This window comes from Athene cunicularia (genome assembly GCF_003259725.1).
Source record: "Athene cunicularia isolate RWA chromosome 2 unlocalized genomic scaffold, athCun1 chr2_part1, whole genome shotgun sequence".
NCBI lineage: Eukaryota > Metazoa > Chordata > Aves > Strigiformes > Strigidae > Athene > Athene cunicularia.
In genome coordinates, this window is record NW_020799095.1 from 106,979,367 (window position 1) to 107,001,154 (window position 21,788).

General features: G+C 38.1%; 1 protein-coding gene across 1 annotated transcript; it reads right to left on the reverse strand.

The window, feature by feature from the left end:
* Positions 1-319: 319 nt before the first annotated feature.
* On the reverse strand, positions 320-21,126 carry LOC113477079 (opsin-5-like). The gene is made up of 5 exons (XM_026843176.1): positions 21,039-21,126; positions 17,520-17,682; positions 15,806-15,933; positions 14,944-15,278; positions 320-931 (listed from the first exon to the last, which is right to left on the reverse strand). Exons 1-5 carry the CDS (start codon positions 21,124-21,126, stop codon positions 320-322), a joined length of 1,326 nt encoding a protein of 441 aa, XP_026698977.1.
* Positions 21,127-21,788: the final 662 nt, after the last annotated feature.

Here is a 21,788-nt window from a genome sequence, read left to right on the forward strand (position 1 = left end):
GGAATCACACTTTACAGAAAACCTCTAAATGGTTAGTGTATTCTCTCAAAAATGGAGTAAGAGGATGTTATGAAGTGCAGAGGATTCGTCTGACATAATTCATGATGTGAACACAGCACAACATGCTGAAGTTGGCACAGCAAGAGTCATACAGCGTTCATAACATGTCCATGCTGTCGCACATGTTCATTCAAAGAGTATGAGAAAAAAAAGGAAAACAATCTAGCAAATGGGGTAGTAGAAGGACTCTTTAGAAAAAAGTTACATTCATAAAACCAGTATAACAACAGTAATGTCAGAAAGCTTCATGCAAGCAGCTCTAGAGGTCTGTAAATGTACAATGCACAGGTACTGCTTCCAAGGTGATTTCCAAGGTATCGATTTCAGTGCTTTTTCCTTCCTGCACAACCACCTTTACTGACTTCTTACTGGTCTGTCTTACTTTTTCTTGGAGGTTGCTCTCCAAGGACACAGTTTCTTGAGGAGCGTATTCCATAGCACTTAGCCTCTCCTGGCAGCATTTTGGATACCTCTGAAAGCATCCAAAAGTATCACTGAACTTTTCACAGGGGAAATAAGAACATTCTTCCACAATTGGCAGAGAATTACAGCTAGGTTCATTTTTGCCCTTATTTGTTCTCAGGCTGGTGTTCAAAGTTGATCTGTAGTCCTGCGGTGCCTTGACACAAAACCAACTCCTGATGCATAGCTGCTGAAGCACTGTGAAATCTTTGGCAATGGTGTTTCGGAAACTGGGCTTCAGGAGGAGATAGATAACTGGATTGTAGAGTGTGGAGGACTTTGCAAAGACAGCTGGCACAGCAAAGGCTAATGGAGGAATCTTATCTATTGATCCAAAAGCTGCCCACATGGAAATGATGGCATAAGGGCTCCAGGCAGCAAAAAATCCAATGCACACAGCAACACTCAGCTTGCAGGGAAAAAGAGAAAACACTGAGTTAAAAAATTGCATGCATGAGAAAAGCAGCCACCAAAATAGTATGTGCATAAAAATACCACCTGATTGAGCCCCCTTATTAAAAGTCTCCCCAAGCCTTCCATCATACCTCAACTGCTATCCAAACACATATTTTTCTATCCACTCTGTTCTGTCTGAAACTTACTTCTACCTGAAATTTTCAAAGTTAAAATGTATCACCTCCTACATTTCTCCTCCTCTTCACTAAAGTTAAATGAAAACTCTTTTTAGACCGAAAAAGAATCCAACCTGAAAGAAAAGATATCATTCTGGGGAAACATTTGTCTGGGTTGCAAAACCATGCCTATCTACTGTCTAATTCATGAGTAATACTGGTTTTCCTGGCTACAGTGTCTTCCATAATTTTACTGTTGGTGCTCAACTCGAGCCACACACAGGCACCTGACAGCAGAAGAACAGATTAACCCTGAAGGTGAATCAAATTAATGAATGTAAGTTAAGTCCCATGAAACCTCAGGTAAGACTTTTAAAAAAAACGCCAACAACCAACCAAGAAACAACGTGTTCTTAGTATAAATTGTCACAGAGATTTTACACATAAACCTTGAGAAATCTGAAGTAAACTGTAAGCATCAGCATATATAGGAAGATTAACCTGCTGGGCATCGTTCTAAGTACTGCTTGTAACAATCGCACATATATTTTAAAGATAGAAACAAGAATATTCATGCTCTTGAAGAAGTTCTGCAAGTCCATTCTTGCCAAAAGTATGTATTTCCAAGTAAGGAAGACAGTAGAGAATTTACAGTAGCAATGGATCCAAGGGACATAAGAAAATACTTTAGGAAAGGGCTTTTGTTTTCAGCCACTAATTGTGCCACCTGCCTGAGCTGCCCTCTGCAAGTGGGAGTACAGAGCTGCTAACCACTCAGTTAACTGCAAATCCACCACTTTTCTCAGCGAGGCTCTGGCTATAGATCCAAGGTTGCAAAAAACATGGGATTTTTTATTAAGAGAGATGACATTGTTGTGTTCAGAGTGAGAATGAAAGAGGCCCTGAGCACAAACACCAGAGAAACATGTATTACATTCCTTTAAGGCATAGAGGGCTCCTCCAAATGCCATTATTTTCTCCCTAAATTTAGTAGTCTCACAAATTTTATTTTGCAAGAAGAAATGAATGGTGATTGCCAAGAAATATATACTACACGTTTTATGAGGAACGTCTATGGCATTTTACTGTTTTTTCTACTAGGCTAAAATCTGTTTATGAATTAGCATCCGTCTCTAGAAAGCCATCCACTATAATAATACTGGCACTGGAGAAATTTACTATTTATGGCTGATAATCATTTAGAGCTCTAACCTGTTAGAGCTCACATGAAGTCCAAAGTTAAAGTCATTTGACAGACTTGAGAAACAAGGTATCTTGGCAGAATGAAACAGTTAAGAAATGATGAAGAGGCAAATCCGCAAGATGGGGTGAACTTAATTTTTCTCTTTTTTTCTATAGCATTCTACTTCTTTACATCAGCTGAAGGTCTGGCTCTATCTACGGATGCGCTGGTGCCATATGCATGGCTTTGTAATCCTCAACTCTCCACGGCCTGCATTCAAGACTTAAACTAAAAGCAGTTTCTGTGGCAAGTAATATGCCTTGGCCCTTCAGAATCACATTAAGAAGAAATGGACATTAGAATCGATTGGTGCATTTCCCAGGTGGCTTATTTATGGTATCAATTAGTCTTTGGGATTGTGATAGGCTTTACATTGTTCCTGTGAAAAAAAAAATTGCCACACATTTTCAAGGACCTCTCAGCCAACTTCCCAAACTGCATCAATACAGTTTCTACAGTAAGGATGGGGTTAATCTTGCATAACTTGAGCTATCAAAAAATTTACATTCTAAATCTAAGTCAGTCTATGTTTTTTATAACATCAAAGGAAAAAGAGACATATCTTCTGGAAGCAACTGATATCACTCAAATATCTATGTCTAAAATAGATGTGATGGATTGCTCTCAGGTCTTTGTCACTAACAATTTTGAGGCTGTACTTAAGACAACTAACTTTTAGTGGAGCACAAATAAGCAAAAGGAAACCCTTCTGAGACTTCTGAGCATATCAACTGTACATCTAAATACATGCATGTAGAAAGAGACTTTGTTATTATCATTTATATTGTCATGCCACATATTGAGAAGTCTGAATTTTAGCACAACAGAGTTCGGAAAACACTTAAAACTTTCTGCCCATGGTAAGAAGTTTCAAGCCAGGCATTTGATGAATTATCTCCATCTTCTCAAGACCAACAATGACTAACATGGTTCCAAGAAGATGCATGTGAGGAGTGGGATGACCAGTGGGATGGCAAAGAACATCAAGATTTTCATAAACACAACAAAAGAGGATAATTTCAATGTGGCAGATACAGGGAAACTGAACATTCACAATAAATTCACCAAAGTAAAGGACACTTTTGTGGTTTTTGTCAGCAAATAAGAACAACAGCAGAATTGTATAAGGACAACAAATGGGGAAACATTGTAGAGGCACACTATACCTTCAAAGACATGTCCTTTAGTACACATTCTTGGAGACGTGGTGTATTTGTATAACCATATCTTAGCTACCTCTGAAATACTGTATGTGCAGTGGTCAGTTTTCCTAAAATGATCAGAAATAGGTTTTTGAAGGTGCACTGTTCCAGTGAAACTAGGGAGGCAACAAAGCATAACGAGACAGCCATGAAGAGGGATTTCAATTACCTGCATATAAACTGCTCAAAGAAAATATCAGAAAAAAAAATTAAAGCGAAATAATGTTTTCCATGAGCTCTTTCACTGTAAGGGATGGAGTACTTGTGAGTGAGCATTGCTTTTTCCTACTGGTTCATACTTAACTTGCCAATGACTTCTAAAAAACTTTCTTAATTCAGTGCATAATACAGTGGCCAAAGGTCACCTAAAAATGTACAGAGCAGGACAGAAACAAAGCTACATGCGTTCTGTAATTCAGACCTCAATAACCAACTAGAATTCTGTGAATATGTCAGGAAAAAACCTTTACTTCTGCCTCAGGTAAGTTATTTCCAGTGATGAGTTCATTTTACCCCTGAAATGGTTGTTCAGAATAAGGGATCTCCACTCAAAGATCTCACAGGACAGAAGAATCCCTACAGTTCTGTCCATCATACAGGGATGTAAGAAAAATATCATCACAGGATACATAGCACAGCTGGTGTATGTCAGTTCAGTCACGCAGACTGGAACAAGCCCCGGCTGTTGGCACAAGCTAAAAATCTGATTCAACTATTTCAAACTAGATGTTTATTGGAGTACGTACAGAATGAGACAGGGTGAATTCAGCTTGTTGACACTTTTAAGTAAATGATGCTTTACAGGACCGAACCGCTGGTGAGAATACCCCTGATGCAATGACAGCCAGACAGTTACCCAGGCACAAAGAGGCAGCAGCACCTTGCTGTCAGCCTACCAGAAGCAAAGTCGTGTTACTTGCTCCCACGAAATGAGTGGAAACTATGCACATGTACAAACCTTTCATAGCTTCCCTCTTAGGATTACTGTAAGTTTCTGTAGTAAGAATGCACAATGCTTGGAAAAGATACTGGTTTTCAAGTAAGTGAAAAACAGATGTTATCAAATCATGTATTTTGAAAACTAATTGAAAAACATAAACCACTTGATCATTATGTTTTTTATTCAAAAAATTATTACAACAGAAATATCTTATTTGAATTCTTGCTGCCTAACTTCTAGCTGTTTAACTCGTAGAGCTATTTTGCCCCATGTTTTCAACAGAATATTACTCATTTCCACATGCAAAAGCATATATGTATTTGAGAACATGCACACTAAAATTATGCATACATATCCTGTAATTGTACACACAAAATCCTCTAGAATATCTAAACTTGTTTAGAAAACCAACAAAATGCCTTTTTCTCCTGCATCTCTAATCCTGCTCACAATGGAATGTGTAATTTTGCATGTCCAGTCCAGATTTCTCAATCTGTCCATCAAGATTATAAAAATTAGAACTAGAAACACAACACACCAACCATACTTGATACATTCAAAAAAACAAATTCTGAAACTACCCATGTTTTTCCACACCCCATCAGGAAAAGTATTTGTCACTTCCAATCTGCTTCCAAATAACAAAGTCTCTGGCCTATGGAAAACTACCAACATCTAGAAAAGATTTCCAGATTTGCAATTCTACTGTATACACAGTGCACCAGCCATTCTCCTCATTTTTTGCTCTCATCTTTCCTTATCACAGTCACCAAAGTAATTTGGATTAAACTACCCATATCATAAAGCATTACTCATTATAATTAAGAGAAAGTACATGAAGAATGAAAACACATGCATTACAAAATGTCTATGTCTATACATTTAATTGCTTCTGAGAAGCATTATTTCAAAGTTATGTTCCAGGCAGGTTTCTAGGAACTCATTTTGGCTGAAAGGATTTTAAGAACCTTGTAAGTAGTCCTAGTAGGAATTGGTCAATCATGTTCAAAGAACCTAAACATATCATATGCCTCAACATCACTTTCTAAAAGTGAATTAACATGTAAGCATCTGGTCTTCAGTGCTGCAAGCCTGAATCATCGCTCATCCTTTTCACAGGTCGCGTCCAGTTTGTCCTGGCCAGTATAAACAGATGCAAAGCATGCTTACTGCAAAAGTGTCATCAGTGAGTGTCACCCCGAGCCTCATGAATTTTTGTATCCTGAAGAATTATCTTGGCAGGCTGGACTGCTTGCATTAGATAACATACGTACTGGGTTTGTGTGGCAAGGTTTTGGTAGCAGGGCGCTACAGGGGTGGCTTCTGTGAGAAGCTGCTAGAAGCTTCCCCCACGTCTGACAGAGCCCATGCCAGTCGGCTCCAAGATGGACCCACTGCTGGACAAGGCTGAGCACATCAGGAATGGTGCTAGTACCTCTGTGATAACATATTAAAGAAGGGGAAAAAGAAAACTGCACAACTGCAGCTGGAGAGAGGACTGAGAATATGTGAGAGGGACAACTCTGCAGACCCCAAGGTCAGTGAAGAAGGAGGGCAGGAGGTGCTCCAGGCACCGGAGCAGAGGTTCCCCTGCAGCCCGTGGTGCAGCCCATGGTGGGACAGGCTGTGCCCTGCACACACGGAGGTGAACGGTGGAGCAGAATCCACCTGCAGCCCGTGGAGGACCCCACGCCGGAGCAGGTGGATGTGCCCAAGCAGGCTGTGAGCTGTGGGAAGCCCGTGCTGGAGCAGGCTCCTGGCAGGACCTGTGGGCCCATGGGGAGAGGAGCCCACGCTGGAGCAGGTTTGCTGGCAGGACTTGTGACCCAGGGGGGGACCCACGCTGGAGCCATTTGTGAAGAACTGCAGCCCGTGGGAAGGACTCGTGTTGGAGATGTTCATGGAGAACTGTCTCCTGTGGGAGGGACCCCATGCTGGAGCTGGGGAGGAGTGTGAGGAGTCTTCCCTCTGAGGAGGAAGGAGCAGCAGAGACAAGGTGTGATGAACTGACCACAACCCCCATTCCCTGTCCCCCTGTGCTGCTGGAGTAGGAGAAGGTAGAGAAAATTGGGAGTAAAGCTGAGCCTGGAAAGAAGTGAGGTGTGGGGGGAAGGTGCTTTTAAGATTTGGTTTTATTTTCTTGGTTTTGTACCCTGATTTGATTGGTAATAAATAAACTAATTTCCCCAAGTTGAGTCTGTTTTGCCCATGGTGGTAATTGCTGAATGATCCCCCTGTCCTTATCTCAACCCACAAGCCTTTTGTTATATTTTCTCTCACCTGGCCAGCTCAGCAGGGGAAGTGATTGAGAGGCTTTGCTGGGCACCTGGCATCCAGCCAGGGTCAGCCCACCACAGCATGAAATCTAGAAATGGGAATCACAGAAGTTTTCAAAGTAATAATTTCAGACCAAACTGTAGCCCACTACTCCAGATTTAATCAGAAGCCAGAAGTCTCACTGAGCAAATTTATGTCTTTAGTAAGGCAAACAGATTTGACATCACAGACACTGAGCAGAGGAATTAAGACTGACAATGAACATGCTAAGATCATGTTAAGCATGATATAAAAGCATCAGCATGAAAACAGTCTATCTAATCTTTCATTGTCATTCATTTAGTACGAGGCTGCACCAAAAGGAGCAGGAGACAGGATGGGGCACTATCATGGTAGGTGCGGCAACAGGCCAGTAGGCTGCCTGACACTGGTGGTTCTCTTGCTGGAAAAATTAAATTGATATAATTCATTTTCCTACTTAAACTACTCGGACATAAAGTTTTCTCCTGCATAGCGCTACTCAGCTAGATGCAGGTGTGCAAAGAAAACTTAACCTCCAGAACCTCTCCCCAGCATTCCAGACATGTTATAAAGGGGCTCCATCTAACAACCAACACACAGTACCTCTACATGTATCCTGGACACAAAGACTGGGTTTTATAGTCTCATTGGCTAAACTGCTAAATAAAATAAGCTCAGGGACCACTGTTCTGAATCTAACACAGACTAATCACCTCCACACTGCAGTGTTGGGTCTTGCGTCTCACCAGCATTCTCTTGGTATCTTGGTGGGCTTAAGACATAATTATTGGGGGTTCGGTGTACTTTTTTTTTTCCAGTTCAAAGTGGTTTTATTGCATGAAGGAGACCTAGGAAGGGGTGTTAGGATCATGTTAGAGTGCAGATGCTGCTGGGATAATACTAGCAACCCGTACAAGAGGGAACTGGTACAAGACAAATGTGCCACAGTCTGGCCCATATCACCTTTTGGTTTGCGCTATCTCCTGGCCTATGCCCAGGCACGGGTGAAAACCACACAAGGAAGCATGCTAACAGCTAAGCAACAGGGCAATCAGTGGGCCAGTGCTTGTGATCCTTGGCCTTCTTTTCTTTGACAATAGAAATTACCACAATTTCCTGCTACAACTCCTCAGATTCATTTGCTTTTATCTGTTGCCTTTTGCTTCCTAATTTGACAGGAAGACATCTGGATTCTCAGTTTTCTGGGTCTGCACTCCTACAGCATCTAACAGTACCAGCTCCGTTGCATTCTAGTAACATTTATTTACACAACAAAATAGATTGCATATACTCTAAAATTCAAGGAAACAGGTATGTACCTTACACCTGTGATACTAGGCTGCCCTAAGGATTCAAGACTGGTTTACATCAATCAGTATTTCAAATAACAAGTGAAGGTTTCAACACAGGTAAAAAATTATGAATGTTAAGATATTAGGAGACATTGCTGATAATTTTCTTACCTTTTCATAGCCCAGCATGGAGCTATAACTGTAAGCTTGACATAGATACCATTAGATAATAGTACATAGTGGGCTTGCTTCTTAATTATAAAATATATAAATAATTTATATATCTGTAATGTAATTTCAGCAAGTTTTAATGCAGACCATCTAGATTATTTAGATCATTCAGTCCTGAACATCTACAACTCGGCCCATGTGTCACTATTTTAGCACCTGCCTACAATTTCAGACTTAACAGCTGACAGTGTGTCAATTATCCACAAATTCCACTAGATCAGTACAAGCTGCACATCTTCGACCAGCCTGAAGAACTCCTGTTTAAGTCTCCAAATATAATGCAGTAGCTTCAATGTAACAGCCAACTCTATGTTTAAAAATTTAATCTACAGAAGAATATCATCCAGAAATATGAACACAATTTGAAAATATATTTTGAGAGTTCTGTAGTATTTTTTCACTATACTTTACCCTCCCTATAATGAACTCCTTTGGGACTCAAATTAATGTTTGCTACATCAACACATTCACTAAAGCAGAAAAGATATAGAAAATTCTTCTATCTAGATAATAAGCTGACTAAAAAATATTCACTTTCAACTGAACATTATATACCTGTATGAAGACTACAGCATTATTGTTTAGGATTATTAGGATTACCAAGACTATCAGTAGGAAGGAGCAATGTACAGAAGGCATGGGAAAGAAGAGTTTCTGGTCAAGTTCAGGACAGATACTTTTGAGTTTGGCCATGGACTTATAAAACCCTGTGCCTCTCAAGATCTTTTACAAAGAGCAGAACAATTGTAGCCTGTAGGCACAGATGAGGTAAACCTGCACGCTGTCAGGGCCAGTCTGTCCAACATGCCGGAGACCAATGGTAGGAACAGACAGGGCAGCAGAGTTTGAATGTATTCGGTATCTTGCATGTCGTGACTTCAAGTATTTCTTTGTACAAAAGGGAATTTCCAGCATATGGAAGTTCCTGGTACAAAATTATTAATAAAGCATACTTCACTGTAATAATAAAGAGTTGAAAATAGAAAGTTAGAAGTAATTTTTCTGCTTTTTAAGAAATATATTGCAAAAAGCTTTTGAATAAGAAGTCTGGAGCATTAATGAATTAGAAGAATCAAGACTTCCCAAGATTGTCATGTAAATTTAGAGAATTACATGCTGTCCTTCCTGTGAATCACATATGGCCCATCATTTGTCTCTGATTTGCTTACTTTGGCAGCCAAATTCATTCTTGTCTGCAAAACAGAAAAGATTTGCAGCAAGTGCCTATTTTTTTCTTTATTTATTTATGCAAAATGCTTATTGCAGCAGAGCTTTAAAGGATTCTCAGTTTCCAGAAGCTGCAAAGAAGGAGAAATGAGCTCTCGGAGGCAATTAGATAAGACTATGACAAAGTCAATAAAATGATATTCTCTTCTTTCCTTTCACTTTTAAAGGAATTGCTATGGGTGAAGCTATTCTGCTGAGAATAGAAAGTTTTTCCTACAAATTGTTTCTGACAGGGTAAATGCAACTCTTCAAAAATCTGTGAGACTCTAGTGCAAATGCATGCTTATAAGCAGCAAATTAATTCCACTGATTTTTTTTATGCCTCAAGGAACTATTACAACCTCTACTTTGTTTTTCTGCAAAATAATAAGCCTGTGAGCCAACACACTGCTAAAACAGAGGAAGAAGTAAAAGAAATTAGAAACTCACAGGCTAAGCTTCAAAAATTCATGTAATGAATTTTACTCCTCCCTTCTTTCAACAAATCACAAAAGAGTAAAAAAAGTAAAAACAATAAACTACTGATACAGTACTGTGGTTCAGAAAAAAACCCACCTGATTCATACCGGTGTCTACTCTAAAAGAAATCAGTGGGTGTCTTTCCAATGATTACTCTGCTCTCAAGACCTTGGAACAGACCTTTGGCAGCATTTTTTTTAAGCAATCTGGCATCATTTTGTTCACTTATTCTTTTATATGTACTTAGAGACAGCATGTCACTGTATCTGCTGAGCTTAATCGTGCTGAGTTGTGCAAGATAAGGTAATTCTTCTTCAACTGTCTTGCTAAAATATGGCAAAAAACATTTTTAAAGCTAATTGCTACAGCCCCAATTTTTTTTGTAGCTGCCTATATATTTTAATGTGAGTCTTACGATTAGCACACAGCTTACAAAAAGTATACATGATTTCATAGGACCTGCTCATTTGGAAAGCCTAGGGTGTAATGAACTAGTCAAATGAGACCATACAAAAATGAAGACAACTTTACTGAAAGATCTAAAGCGTTATGGAAGGGTTTTTCTGAGCCATTCTTACATAGGAATCTAAAAGCACTTCTTCTTTCACTCTTCACTACTATCAACGTTTATGCTTGCTAACAGAAGTCAGCCATAAATGTGATCATCTATATTAAAATAACAGAATCTCAATTTCACATTCTCCCCAAATGAAATGTCTGTTTTCTGCCATAAGAAGCCTGACAGTAAGACATGTTCGACACATTCTTTATCAGTGAACCAGATTCGCCCATGCTTGCCCAAAGCCAATTGTCTCCACCTCAAATCAATAAATATTATACAGTTAATAGTGTAAGTAATGCACTAACGTAACTAAAGCATCTGTTTAAGGTGGACAAAATCAAGAAAAGCATTGAACAGCTGTAATTCTTCTTTTACTTCAGGAGTAGATTTACCCATTACAATGAATTATACAGATTTAGCATCTTGTATTCTAAACTATAAGTCTTCTTTGAAGAGTAACCTTTATCCAATTTGATTTTAATTATATTTCCTATTATGTTCATAGATTTTTCCCACCTGTAATTAGCCACAGCTTTCAAGATTGCTTATACCAGTGGATATATAATACTTCCAGTTTACAAGCAGTGCAACATCCTCCATTAATGTTGATGGTAAAATTTCTATTGATTTAACAAAAAAATAATTTAATGAGGATTAAAAAAACCTCAAGCATCATAGAAATCCAATTTAAGACCAATTAACCTCCATAGTGTGTAGATTTGTGTTGTTTCTCTGAAAATCACTGCATTCCATAAGAACAAAATTAGACACACAGTTTCTTCCATAAAAAATTTTAGGAGAGATATGTGGATTAGTCAAGCTTCTCCTATTCAGCCAAATGATATATCAGTGTTTTAAATCAGCTATTTCAGAGGTACCACAAATTACAGCCACAAAGAAATTCAAGTTAAGTACCAGGAGAATTGTCCAAGGTCATATACGAAGTTTGAATCAGAACAAAAAATTGAACAGAATCTCCCAGGTCAGAGTTTTACCCCTTGTTATTTAAATTGAATGTAATGAAGAGCATTCAGAGATAGTATTTGGGAAAATATTTGATGAGACATGAAGTTACACACATGGTGGTTCTTCTCCTGTAACATCTAGGGGGAACTAGGATGTGTTTCTGAAATGACTTAATCCCAGGGAACTCCTGGAGAAGAGGCAATTTTCTACATCTCTACTTATATTTATAATATTTATCCATCTTATCTATATGCTCAGAGCATGTGTTCTCCAGAAGCTGGCAAACCCATGCATCTGTGAAGAGATCACATGAGAACAATAGTGTCCTCTGTATGCATTATAATTGATTTTTATGGCACTATACAATAATAAAAGCAATATCAGTAGTTAGCCAACCTTGCAAATTCACAAGCACAAAACCACTAAGAAAACTATTCAGCTCCCATTACATTTTCTAACAGTCTTGCTATTGTCATTCTAAAATATCACAGAAAAAAACACTATAGACAGATCTTTTAACATGGGAAGTACATTAGTGATAGCGAATGTTATCTGTATTTTATTGTTATTTTTCTAAGAAAAATATTAAATTACTAATAAACAAACTAAAGTGGGCCTAAATTGAACTTAATGATCTGGTTATGTTAACATGGTTTAGAAAGAGATAGCCACTAAGTGTGCAGGACAGTACAGATTAAAGCAAACTGCAGGAACCTGGGAAACATTTATGCTTACAGATAAACCTGTGGCATTTTCCTGGAGCCTTGAGGCATAGGCAGTGGTCAAGGAAGAGCTTCCATAATTCAGTTTCTGGGCTTAGCTAGACTCTTAAGTGTCTAAGTCCCATTTTAAGTGTCATTTTCTGGATTTTGCTTTTCAAGACTGAAGCAATGTCCAAGCACTTCAGCTGAAGCTGGATCAGACTGTGAAGGCACAGGTCAAACCTGACCAGGACTCCTAAGTTAGAGTGACCTAATGTCAGAGGAAAGATGGAACAGGCTGGAGGAAGGATGGGCTATAAATTGTCTCTAAATTGACGGGTGCTACAAAGTAGTCTGTACTGTGGCTCAAATCCAGCAGGAAGAAATACAGTTCAGCAAATAATTATTCCAAGTATACCACAAAATTGACATGTTTTGGGTGGCTTGTTTTATCAGTTTCTTAAAAAAAAAAACAAAAAACAAAAAAACTAAAAGCATCTCTTCTCTCCTCTCTGCCTTTATGACTTTGACTTAAACCATCCTATTACCAGTTTATCATGTATAAGAAATTGTTGTTTGTATTACTATTATTCCAGGGTGAGATTCTCTGCAGATAAGCAGTCTAAGAGTAACTCAAAGGGTTTACCATCTAACAGTGAAGCTGACAGTAATTTTGAGGGGAAAATATCAGGGAATAAAAGAAGAAATATTGGTCAGTACATAAGTAGTTCCGATAGTGCTCCAGCAGCCCAACCAGTATCAACGTCCATGATATACCAGCATGACTTTTTGTGTTAACATCACAAAGGAAGTTTTCAAGGAGATATTGTTTTCATTTTGTCAGTGTTTATTATAAGGAACTATAAGAATGACAAGTAGCATTGATGGAACTGGGGGTGTTTAGTCTGGAAAAGAGGAGGCTGAGGGGAGACCTCATCGCCCTCTACAGCTACCTGAGAGGAGGTTGCAGAGAGCTGGGGATGAGTCTCTTTAACCAAGTAACAAGCAATAGGACAAGAGGGAATGGCCTCGAGTTGTGCCAGGGAAGGTTTAGTCTGGTTATTAGGAAGCATTTCTTTTACAGAACGGGTTGTTAGGTGTTGGAATGGGCTGCCCACCGAGGTGGTGGAGTCCCCATCCCTGGAGGTGTTTAAGAGTCGGGTTGACACAGCGCTGAGGGATCTGGTGTAGTTGGGAACTGTCAGTGTTAAGTTAATGGTTGGAATAGATGGTCTTTTCCAACCTAGGCGATTCTGTGATTCTGTGAACATGCAAGCACATTTCTGAGTGTTGTGAGCATATAGTGTAACCAGTATCTTGGTCTCGCTGAATGGGAGCATAGAGGTCAATTAGGACAAACTATGAAGAGTCTTAAAAGTTAATTAAAGAATTAAAGGATAATATTTTGTAGTCAGATGAAATACTTAAGAAAATTAATGTCTACTGAGTGACCAGAATGGGGCAGGAATATACTTAAGAGCTGGGATATGTTCTATTTGAGTTATTACAAAGTAGGTGTAGGTAAGATGTGGACATAACTCAGTTCTCAAACTGCTTGGATTGAGGAAAATATTTTGTTTACAAGACCCTATGGTAGACAGGAGGATGGCATTTCCCATGGCAGTCAAAACCAAGATACTCAGAGGGAGTGATGAGACAGATTAAGATGTCTACTGCAGCTACACTGCACTTGGTAATCTGAAGAGATGTCACAAAGAGACCAAGTTTGTTAGTATGAAAAGAGAAAGAAGGTCATCTACACATAGGCAGATCTGTGAGATATCCAACTGTATTTGGAAATGAAAGTATCCATATTCCTGAACAGAAAGAGAAGATAAGGACCAAAGATGACTCCAAGCAGAAATTTGAAGGGTGGTAAGGAAGATACTATGAAGAACATGCAAGCAAATAACTAGATAAGTGAGAGAAGAATTCACTGAAATCAAGCAAAGACAAAGATTTTCTACTGGAGATAATTGAGTCAAGAGGTAACACTCATGTCTTTCAAGAGATACATTATCTAAGAGTAAAGCACACCTAATGTCAGCTGCAAAGTTCCTCTTATTTTTGGTATATTAAAAAAGAAAGATCTGATCTTCTCCTGCAAAGGGACAGTTTGGCAACAAGAAAAAATTTCCACAACTCCTGCAACACCGATTTAATTTTACTGTATAATCTAGTGAAATGCAAACCTTCAGATGTTCAAAAAGTATTTAGAGATACACTTTTCTGTGATTTTTGTCCTTAGTTCAGTCATACACAAGATAGTTTGATCTCTACATTACTATTTAAACTCTTTAATGATATAAAGCTTACACATGGATCTTCTCAGATGTCTGTAGCTGAGCAAACAGAAGTCACTAACTCAGACTGGCTTACTGCATAAGCAATAGTGCCTGAGCCTGAGCCCCAAACTCACTTTAACTTAGTGCTCCAATTTTTAATCTTCCCTTTGATCAAAAGTCTGAAATATTAATTTTCCCAAGTAATGAAGCTAGTTTAGCTCAATTACCGCCCTCCAGAAACAACATGGCTTCTAGTTGTATGTTTAGCAATTCATTGCCATGGAGCAAATCAACACAAGACCATACTGTTGTCTGAGATAAAAATGCAATAAGGACCAATTTTCTTTTCCATCTTTATTCCCTTCTCAGGAACTTTCTTGGTCCTTACATGGTGCTCCCCAGCTATGCCAAAAAAATCCTGCCAAAGGCTAACTTTTGTGTACCTTGACAGTAACGGTTTGCGGGTTGCTCATCCTGGAAGGGCCAGAGACATGCTGTTCCACTGCTTTCCTGGATTCTTTCACAGTTACCAGAATAAGAGAGTAAGAAGTGACAATTACTCCACAAGGGAGAATAAAACAGAAAATAAAGAGGACTACAGTGTAAGACATGGCCACAGCATTTATGTTGGTGGAACGCCAGTCAATGCAGCAGGCTGTGCCATAGGGCTCCACTCCATATTCTCCCCAATGAGCTAGGGGACAAGAGGCAAAAACTGCTGCGTAAATCCAAGCACAGGCTATCAAGATTTGTCCATGTTCTCTCCTGAACCTGTTTCCTGGAAGACACAGAACAATCAGTGAAGATAAGCATGGTTGCCGTGTCTACATGGAGTTTCCCATATGCAGGCACCTGAGCAGGATAAATAAGAAGGATAACTTTAATAGTTGCAAAATATTATAGCATATTGAACGTTTATAAGAACAGGGCATGGTTCACAACAATTTGAAAAAAAAATAGGTAGCTGAATTCTCTGATACATGTAGGACACTTAGCACAGCATAAATCTTTATGAATAAATCTGTATCAAGATGTAGCAATAAACTCTGACAAAATTAGTGCTTTCAAATAGGAACTCTTATTCCATGTTTCTAAATTATCACCCTGACTTAAAAGAGCTTAAAACTAATCAATTGCATATATCTAGCCCTATAGTTAGTTATCAATGATCACAGAAATAAGAATTGTCTGCCTGGATGTAAAAGATAGCTTTTATAAAAATACTCTCTAGGATATGCAATCCAGAAATGGCAGTCTATGTTGACATGAAAAATTGAGTAATTTAAGACAGAAAAATTAGCTTACCATAAGCTGGAAAACAAATTTTGAGGCAGCACACAGTGCTCAGTAATGTCAGTGTTGAGAGACTGCAGATCCCAAACAGCACTCCACAAAATGCATAGAACAAGCAAATCTGTTTCCCATATAGCCACCTGGCAAATAAGCAAGAAAGTTAATTCTTAGATGCTATCCTTCTTTCTTAAATGCAATAATAAATGGTAGAAGTATATTAACAGTTGTAGCCTTAAAAAATCAATAAAACTGCATGATTAAATTATTTGTTGGTCAATGATCAACTAGTGGAAGTTTTTATCACTGGAAAAACTTACAACTAGTAAAGTAATCGTGTCCTGCTTAATTTTTATAATTCACATTGAATTTTTTTTAATTTTATTTTTATTAAATACAAAGCAGTATAACGTAATGATTATCATTCTGAAGAGAAAAATTGTAACGCTTGCTACTAGTAGGCCTAGGTCATAAAATAATGCATCTTATTATTATTTCTGCTATCTTTAGGTACATTTTTGAAACTAGTTTTCACCAAAATCAACACACTCTCTTCTGAAGGTTCTCCAGAAAAAAAAAAAAAATTGATCTGACTCTCTATACATCCTCCCTTTCTATTCAGACACTGACAGTATTTGCAGTAGCAGTTATCAGAAGCCCCATTCTAGATTTTGAAGACATCATCTCCATAAGTTAATATATTTAGCAATGTATGTGGTAAAAACTGAAAAGTACTGGATTTTTTTCTCTTATTTTTTATTTTGATAACAAAATGAGAGAAAACTAGATGGGAGAAAGACAGAGTGAGATTTTTATCACATCAAACCAAAACCATTTTTTAAATTTTGGTTAACTGAAAAGAAAAAATTACCCAGGGATTATGTTGGGTGAGGTGCTCCCATCTCTTTTGTTAAATAAATTCTATTTAAATGCATTATTTAACATGCCTTCCTAGGTTTCTCAGTAAAGTGTTCTGGGAAGCCAAATCAACACTGTATATGCACATCCGTACAGTTGCGGGACATTCTGCAATAACTGAGATAAACCATAATATTATAAATACCATCCTACCCCAAATCCTGCAGCTTTTCTATCTTGTTCCCTTCTCTCAAACACTTTCATACTGCCTGGATTGCACAAATACTATCTGAGGTATGGTAATGAGTCTCCTAAACCTCCCAAACTTTAAAAGAAGATCACAAAAAATAGATCTTGCACAACGATATGAGGTTGAATTCATGTGGATAAAGAGAAGTGGGGAAGGAAGGAAGGAAGAAGTTCTACATTCCGAGTGTTGGCCTAAAAATTAATCCAGAACACCACATTTCTATGCATCAGCACTAGCACTACTGTTGGGAGATCATAAGTAAATTCAAGGTTTTCTTTTTGTGGTACCAGTTTTCACTGTCCAACTGACAAAAAACTGAAGCATTTCACCGTCACTTGAATAATACTACCCATAAAGGATAAACACACTAGGAAGTGGATGTTTGGAACAAAAAATCTTTTTGGCTCTGCAGAAATCAAGAAGGTAGTAACCTCCAATAGACACAAACACTAACGTCAGCACTCCATAAGACTGCTGTTACAAAGCATTCTTCTCTCAATCACTCTAATTAATTTCCACTTTCATGACAAGCAAAGTGGCAGAGTAATTCAGTCTTCATCACTGACACAGCCCTCCAGAGCCTGCGGAGGATGTTAAATATCACGTGCATAGTGAACAAACCTGTGTGAAAGGCTGGAGGTTACAGCTAGAGGGTACAATGTCAGAGTCATACCAAGGTCACTGATGGCAAGGTTAATAATGAAGTATTCTGCTGGTTTCAACAAATTCTTTTTCTTATAGGAGACATACAGGAGAACACCGTTACCACACAAGGAGCATATTCCTGCAGAGAAACACAATATGAAGAAAAAGTTACTTTCAGTCATCCCTTTTTTTTTTCCCTGCACAAGAATAATGTGCTGTCATCATAACTAGCATTTATCAGATAAACTTGTCTCTTTTTTATATTTGTTTTCTCTTCTTTATATTTAAATTATTTTTTGAAATTTTTCTATCACTTTGCCTTGTTTCTTCCTGTTTTGTTCATTAAACTACCTACAAAGATCTAATGAATAATTTTATCCATTAAATTAACTGGCCTGCCAAAAAAACAAAACAAAACAAAACAACATTTTCCCTGTAGGAAGCTGGCATTAATTAACTCAGAAACAATATCCATCTGGCACCACACACATTTTTCCCAGTTTCAGGTCTAGAGTTCTCCATTCACTCACCCGTCTTGCTTTCTCTTTGAGGCATTTTCTCAGAGGTGCCTGTTATAGTTCCTAGTTATAATAGACAATATAGCAAGCATGCTGAATTATGCATGAAAGAGAAAAATGGAGTCAAGTAATGTCTCTACTGTGTGTAGATAGAGCTGTTTTCTCTGGGAATGCTGGTTTTGCAATGAGACCTGACAAGAAACTTAAGAAGGCTGTAAGTAGTCTAGAAAACAAGCAGCTTGCTCTCTACCTTTAAACAGCATCGAAATCCATCATTGATACAGAAAGTTAGATAAGAGTTAGGTGACCACCAGTTTAGAAGGTCAGACGAGGGCCAAAACCCAGAATTTTAAGCTGCCTTTTACAGACACACAAGAACAACACTTTCAAACATAAAAGCTTCAGAGGGCCATGGAAACAAGAATGCCTAATAAATGGAAGAGTTCATTAATTAACTCCATATGAAATCAAGCTGTTAAAAAGAGACCAAGTGCTTTTGTGGACCTCACTGTTTGTTCCTGCATACCTTCGGAAAAAGCAACACTTTACCTATAGAATATAGGTAAATATTGACCTAGAAATTGAGGTTAACAAGTTGCATAGAGACTGCAAACCAACACTGGCTTTGGATTATACCCATAAGAGAATATCCTTCATTTAATTATATTCTCACAAAAAAACAAAAAAAAAAAAAAAAAACAAAAAAAACCCACACAAAAACCCAACATAATTTTCCCAAGTATTCTACAGATTATGGTATTTTCTCACAAGGAAACAGCAGATTAGCAAGTAATGTCAGACACTGATACTGAATTCCTTTCCATCACTGATCTCCTTAAGCCCATTTAAGATATTTTTAATTTAAAATCTTCTGGAAAGAGAAAAAACATTCTCCTTGAATTCAATTCCAAACATCGTTCCAAACATTTTTCTTCCAAGATTTCAAAAAAATAACAATAAAAACACAGTAAAAGGCAATCTTTTTTTAATTATTCCCATTTTCTTTCCATATTTTAATATTTTTCAATGTTTCAATTACATTTCAACCTGATTATCACTTGGTATCTCTAAAAGGAACATTACCTAAGCAGAATCAGGTTGGTTGAGGTCAAGGAGCACAGATCATCAAACTATTAGGACATGCTCTCTCACTGTTCCTAGCAAGATTAATTTTAACCAGAACATAAAAATTGTGGCCACAGCAGAGATACCAGTTATACTTAAATATCTTCAGTGGCTTTAATACAGAAGACTCAATCATCATACTTTTCCTTAGCAAAGCCACAGATTTATTTTTTTCTTTTATTTCCCTTGGTGTCTGTTCTTCTATGAATTGCCAGCTCAAGTCCATATACAGTTTTTTAGTATGTACCAGCTGACATCATAGTCACTTTGGGATCTGGCTGACTTTATGGTCAAAGCCATCCCTGTTCACCTATGTTTCCATTGTGAAATTCCTGGAGAAAGAGATGGGAAGAGGTTTTATCTAAAACATTTTTTTTTCTTTTTAAGCATATAATTTTTCTTTCAAATCTTTTGTGCAACTCTTACAAAATACTACCTACTGAAAACCTCTTCTCCATGTTTCCCATTCCTCTTCATATTAGCAACTGACTAATATGTACAACTACCACAGTAGATACTGGGGATACATCCTGAAAAAAAGACTCGATGATCTGAGAGTGGTTGACTATCACAGGATCTAGAAAGAGAAAGTTAAAAAGAAAGTTGTGAGGCAACACTATATTGTATGACTAGGTGAACAAAGATGGGAGAGCAGAACATGGGACAGAAATTAAATTTTCACTATTTTATCACCAGTGTTGTCAGTGAAGAGGATTGCATCTCATTTGTTGTCAATAGCACATAGAAAACAGCAAAACCAGAAATAAAGCTACACAAGAAAATTTCAGTCCATCTGGCAGTAGAAAAATAGCATGAGGTTTCTGATAAGAAATTACCTTATCATTAGCTAAACCAGCTTTGCCAATTCAGGAGTAGAAATACTGTAAGGATGTGTCTCTAAATTGATATGCATTATCCAGCCAGGCTGTAAGTCTTCTCAAACTCAGCTAACCAGATGCAGCTACACTCTAAAATAAATAGGGCTTACATTCATTTAAATTTTCCAATCAAAACGTTGAGAAAACATGTTGAAACACGTGTGCCATTAGGATGCAAATGTTCATTGACAGGACTAAACTCACGGGTTTACTCTTTGTTGGTGCTATTTTACTTTGCATTAATCCCATACTTCAGGGCTAGTACTGGTTTCCTTAGTGAAGGAAAATTTATGTTAGGACAGTCGTTTGGACACTATATTTTTCATTTTTCACCATCTTCTGAAGCACCAGACATCACCCATGCCTACTGACTGCATTGCTCTCCCAGACATCTGGGTTGCGTTTCCTGGCCTCTGGCTCATGGTTACACCAGTCGGTACCTTTAGGACTGGATCTAGATTTTTCTCCTCAGTCAGACCAGAACTGTGGAGGATAAATTTGCCTCCTCTCCAACAGTGTAATCCTCTCCCCAGAAATCTCACTTTCTAAGCCAGGGACAGGACGCTGACCATAAAACTGATCCCTCCAGTACCTTCCCAGACATGTTTTAATTATGGATTTTGGTATTCTACTTCAGGCAGGAGTCAAGATATGCTGTTCTATGGTTTTCAATGATGTGTGGAAGAGATGCTCTCTTGGTTAGACTTAACAATGATCATACAGAGGCCGAGAACTGCCAAGGCCTCAAAAACCAGTGTTCCTGGCCAGGTTTATATCCTTGGTTCGGAATACAGTTTTTGTACCTAACATAATCACAGGTTAAAAACCTTTTGATGATTTTACTCTATGCTTTTTTTTTTCCTTTTTATGAATAGAGAAGTTCATCTGTGTCAGAAACAAATTTTACTTTTACAGTCAAGTCTTCTTACCATATCAAATACAGCCAAAGCTCTATACCATGAAATCATACTTACCAAATACCACATAACATATTCCAACAACAATATCAGCTGATTCTGTTATTTTGGACTGGAATGTTGAGTTACCAAAAGATGGGCCCATCTGAAAAACGAAACAGGAGACAGTATTAGAAATTCAGTATCCAAGCAGGCACCTGTGAGCTCTTTGCAAGGTTGTAAGATGTTTTGTTGAGGAAGGACAGGGAGAATTTTATTTTATTTTCTGGATTAACAATTAATTTTTCTGAATGGATGGTACAAAGAAGATGGAGCCAGGCTCTTTTTAGTGGTGCTCAGTGGCAGGACAAGAGGCAATGGGCACAACCTGAAATACAGGAGGCTCCCTCTGAACAACAGGACACTTTTTCACTGTGAGTGTGACTGAACACTGGCACAGGTTGCCCAGGGAATTCTGAAGTCTCCATCCCTAGAGATATTTTAAAAACTTCTCAGCACAGTCCTCAGCAACTGTCTCTAGGTGGCCCTGCTTTGGAAAGGGATTTGACCAGAAGACCTCCAGATGTTCCTTCCAATGTCAACCATTCTGTGATTCTGTGCAATTTACAGATGAAACCACAGCCTAGAACTAGAAACCAATTTTTATTCATTTGAGGGACTCAGCCAAATGTGAGAATGTCACAACATTGCAAATGCAATTGGTGAGCAAGGGTGCTCTAAATTTTGTAAATGTGACTTTGCTCAATAAGGTTTGTTCCAGAATATTATTCATGACACTTTGCAACAGAGGAACCAAGGTAGGAAATC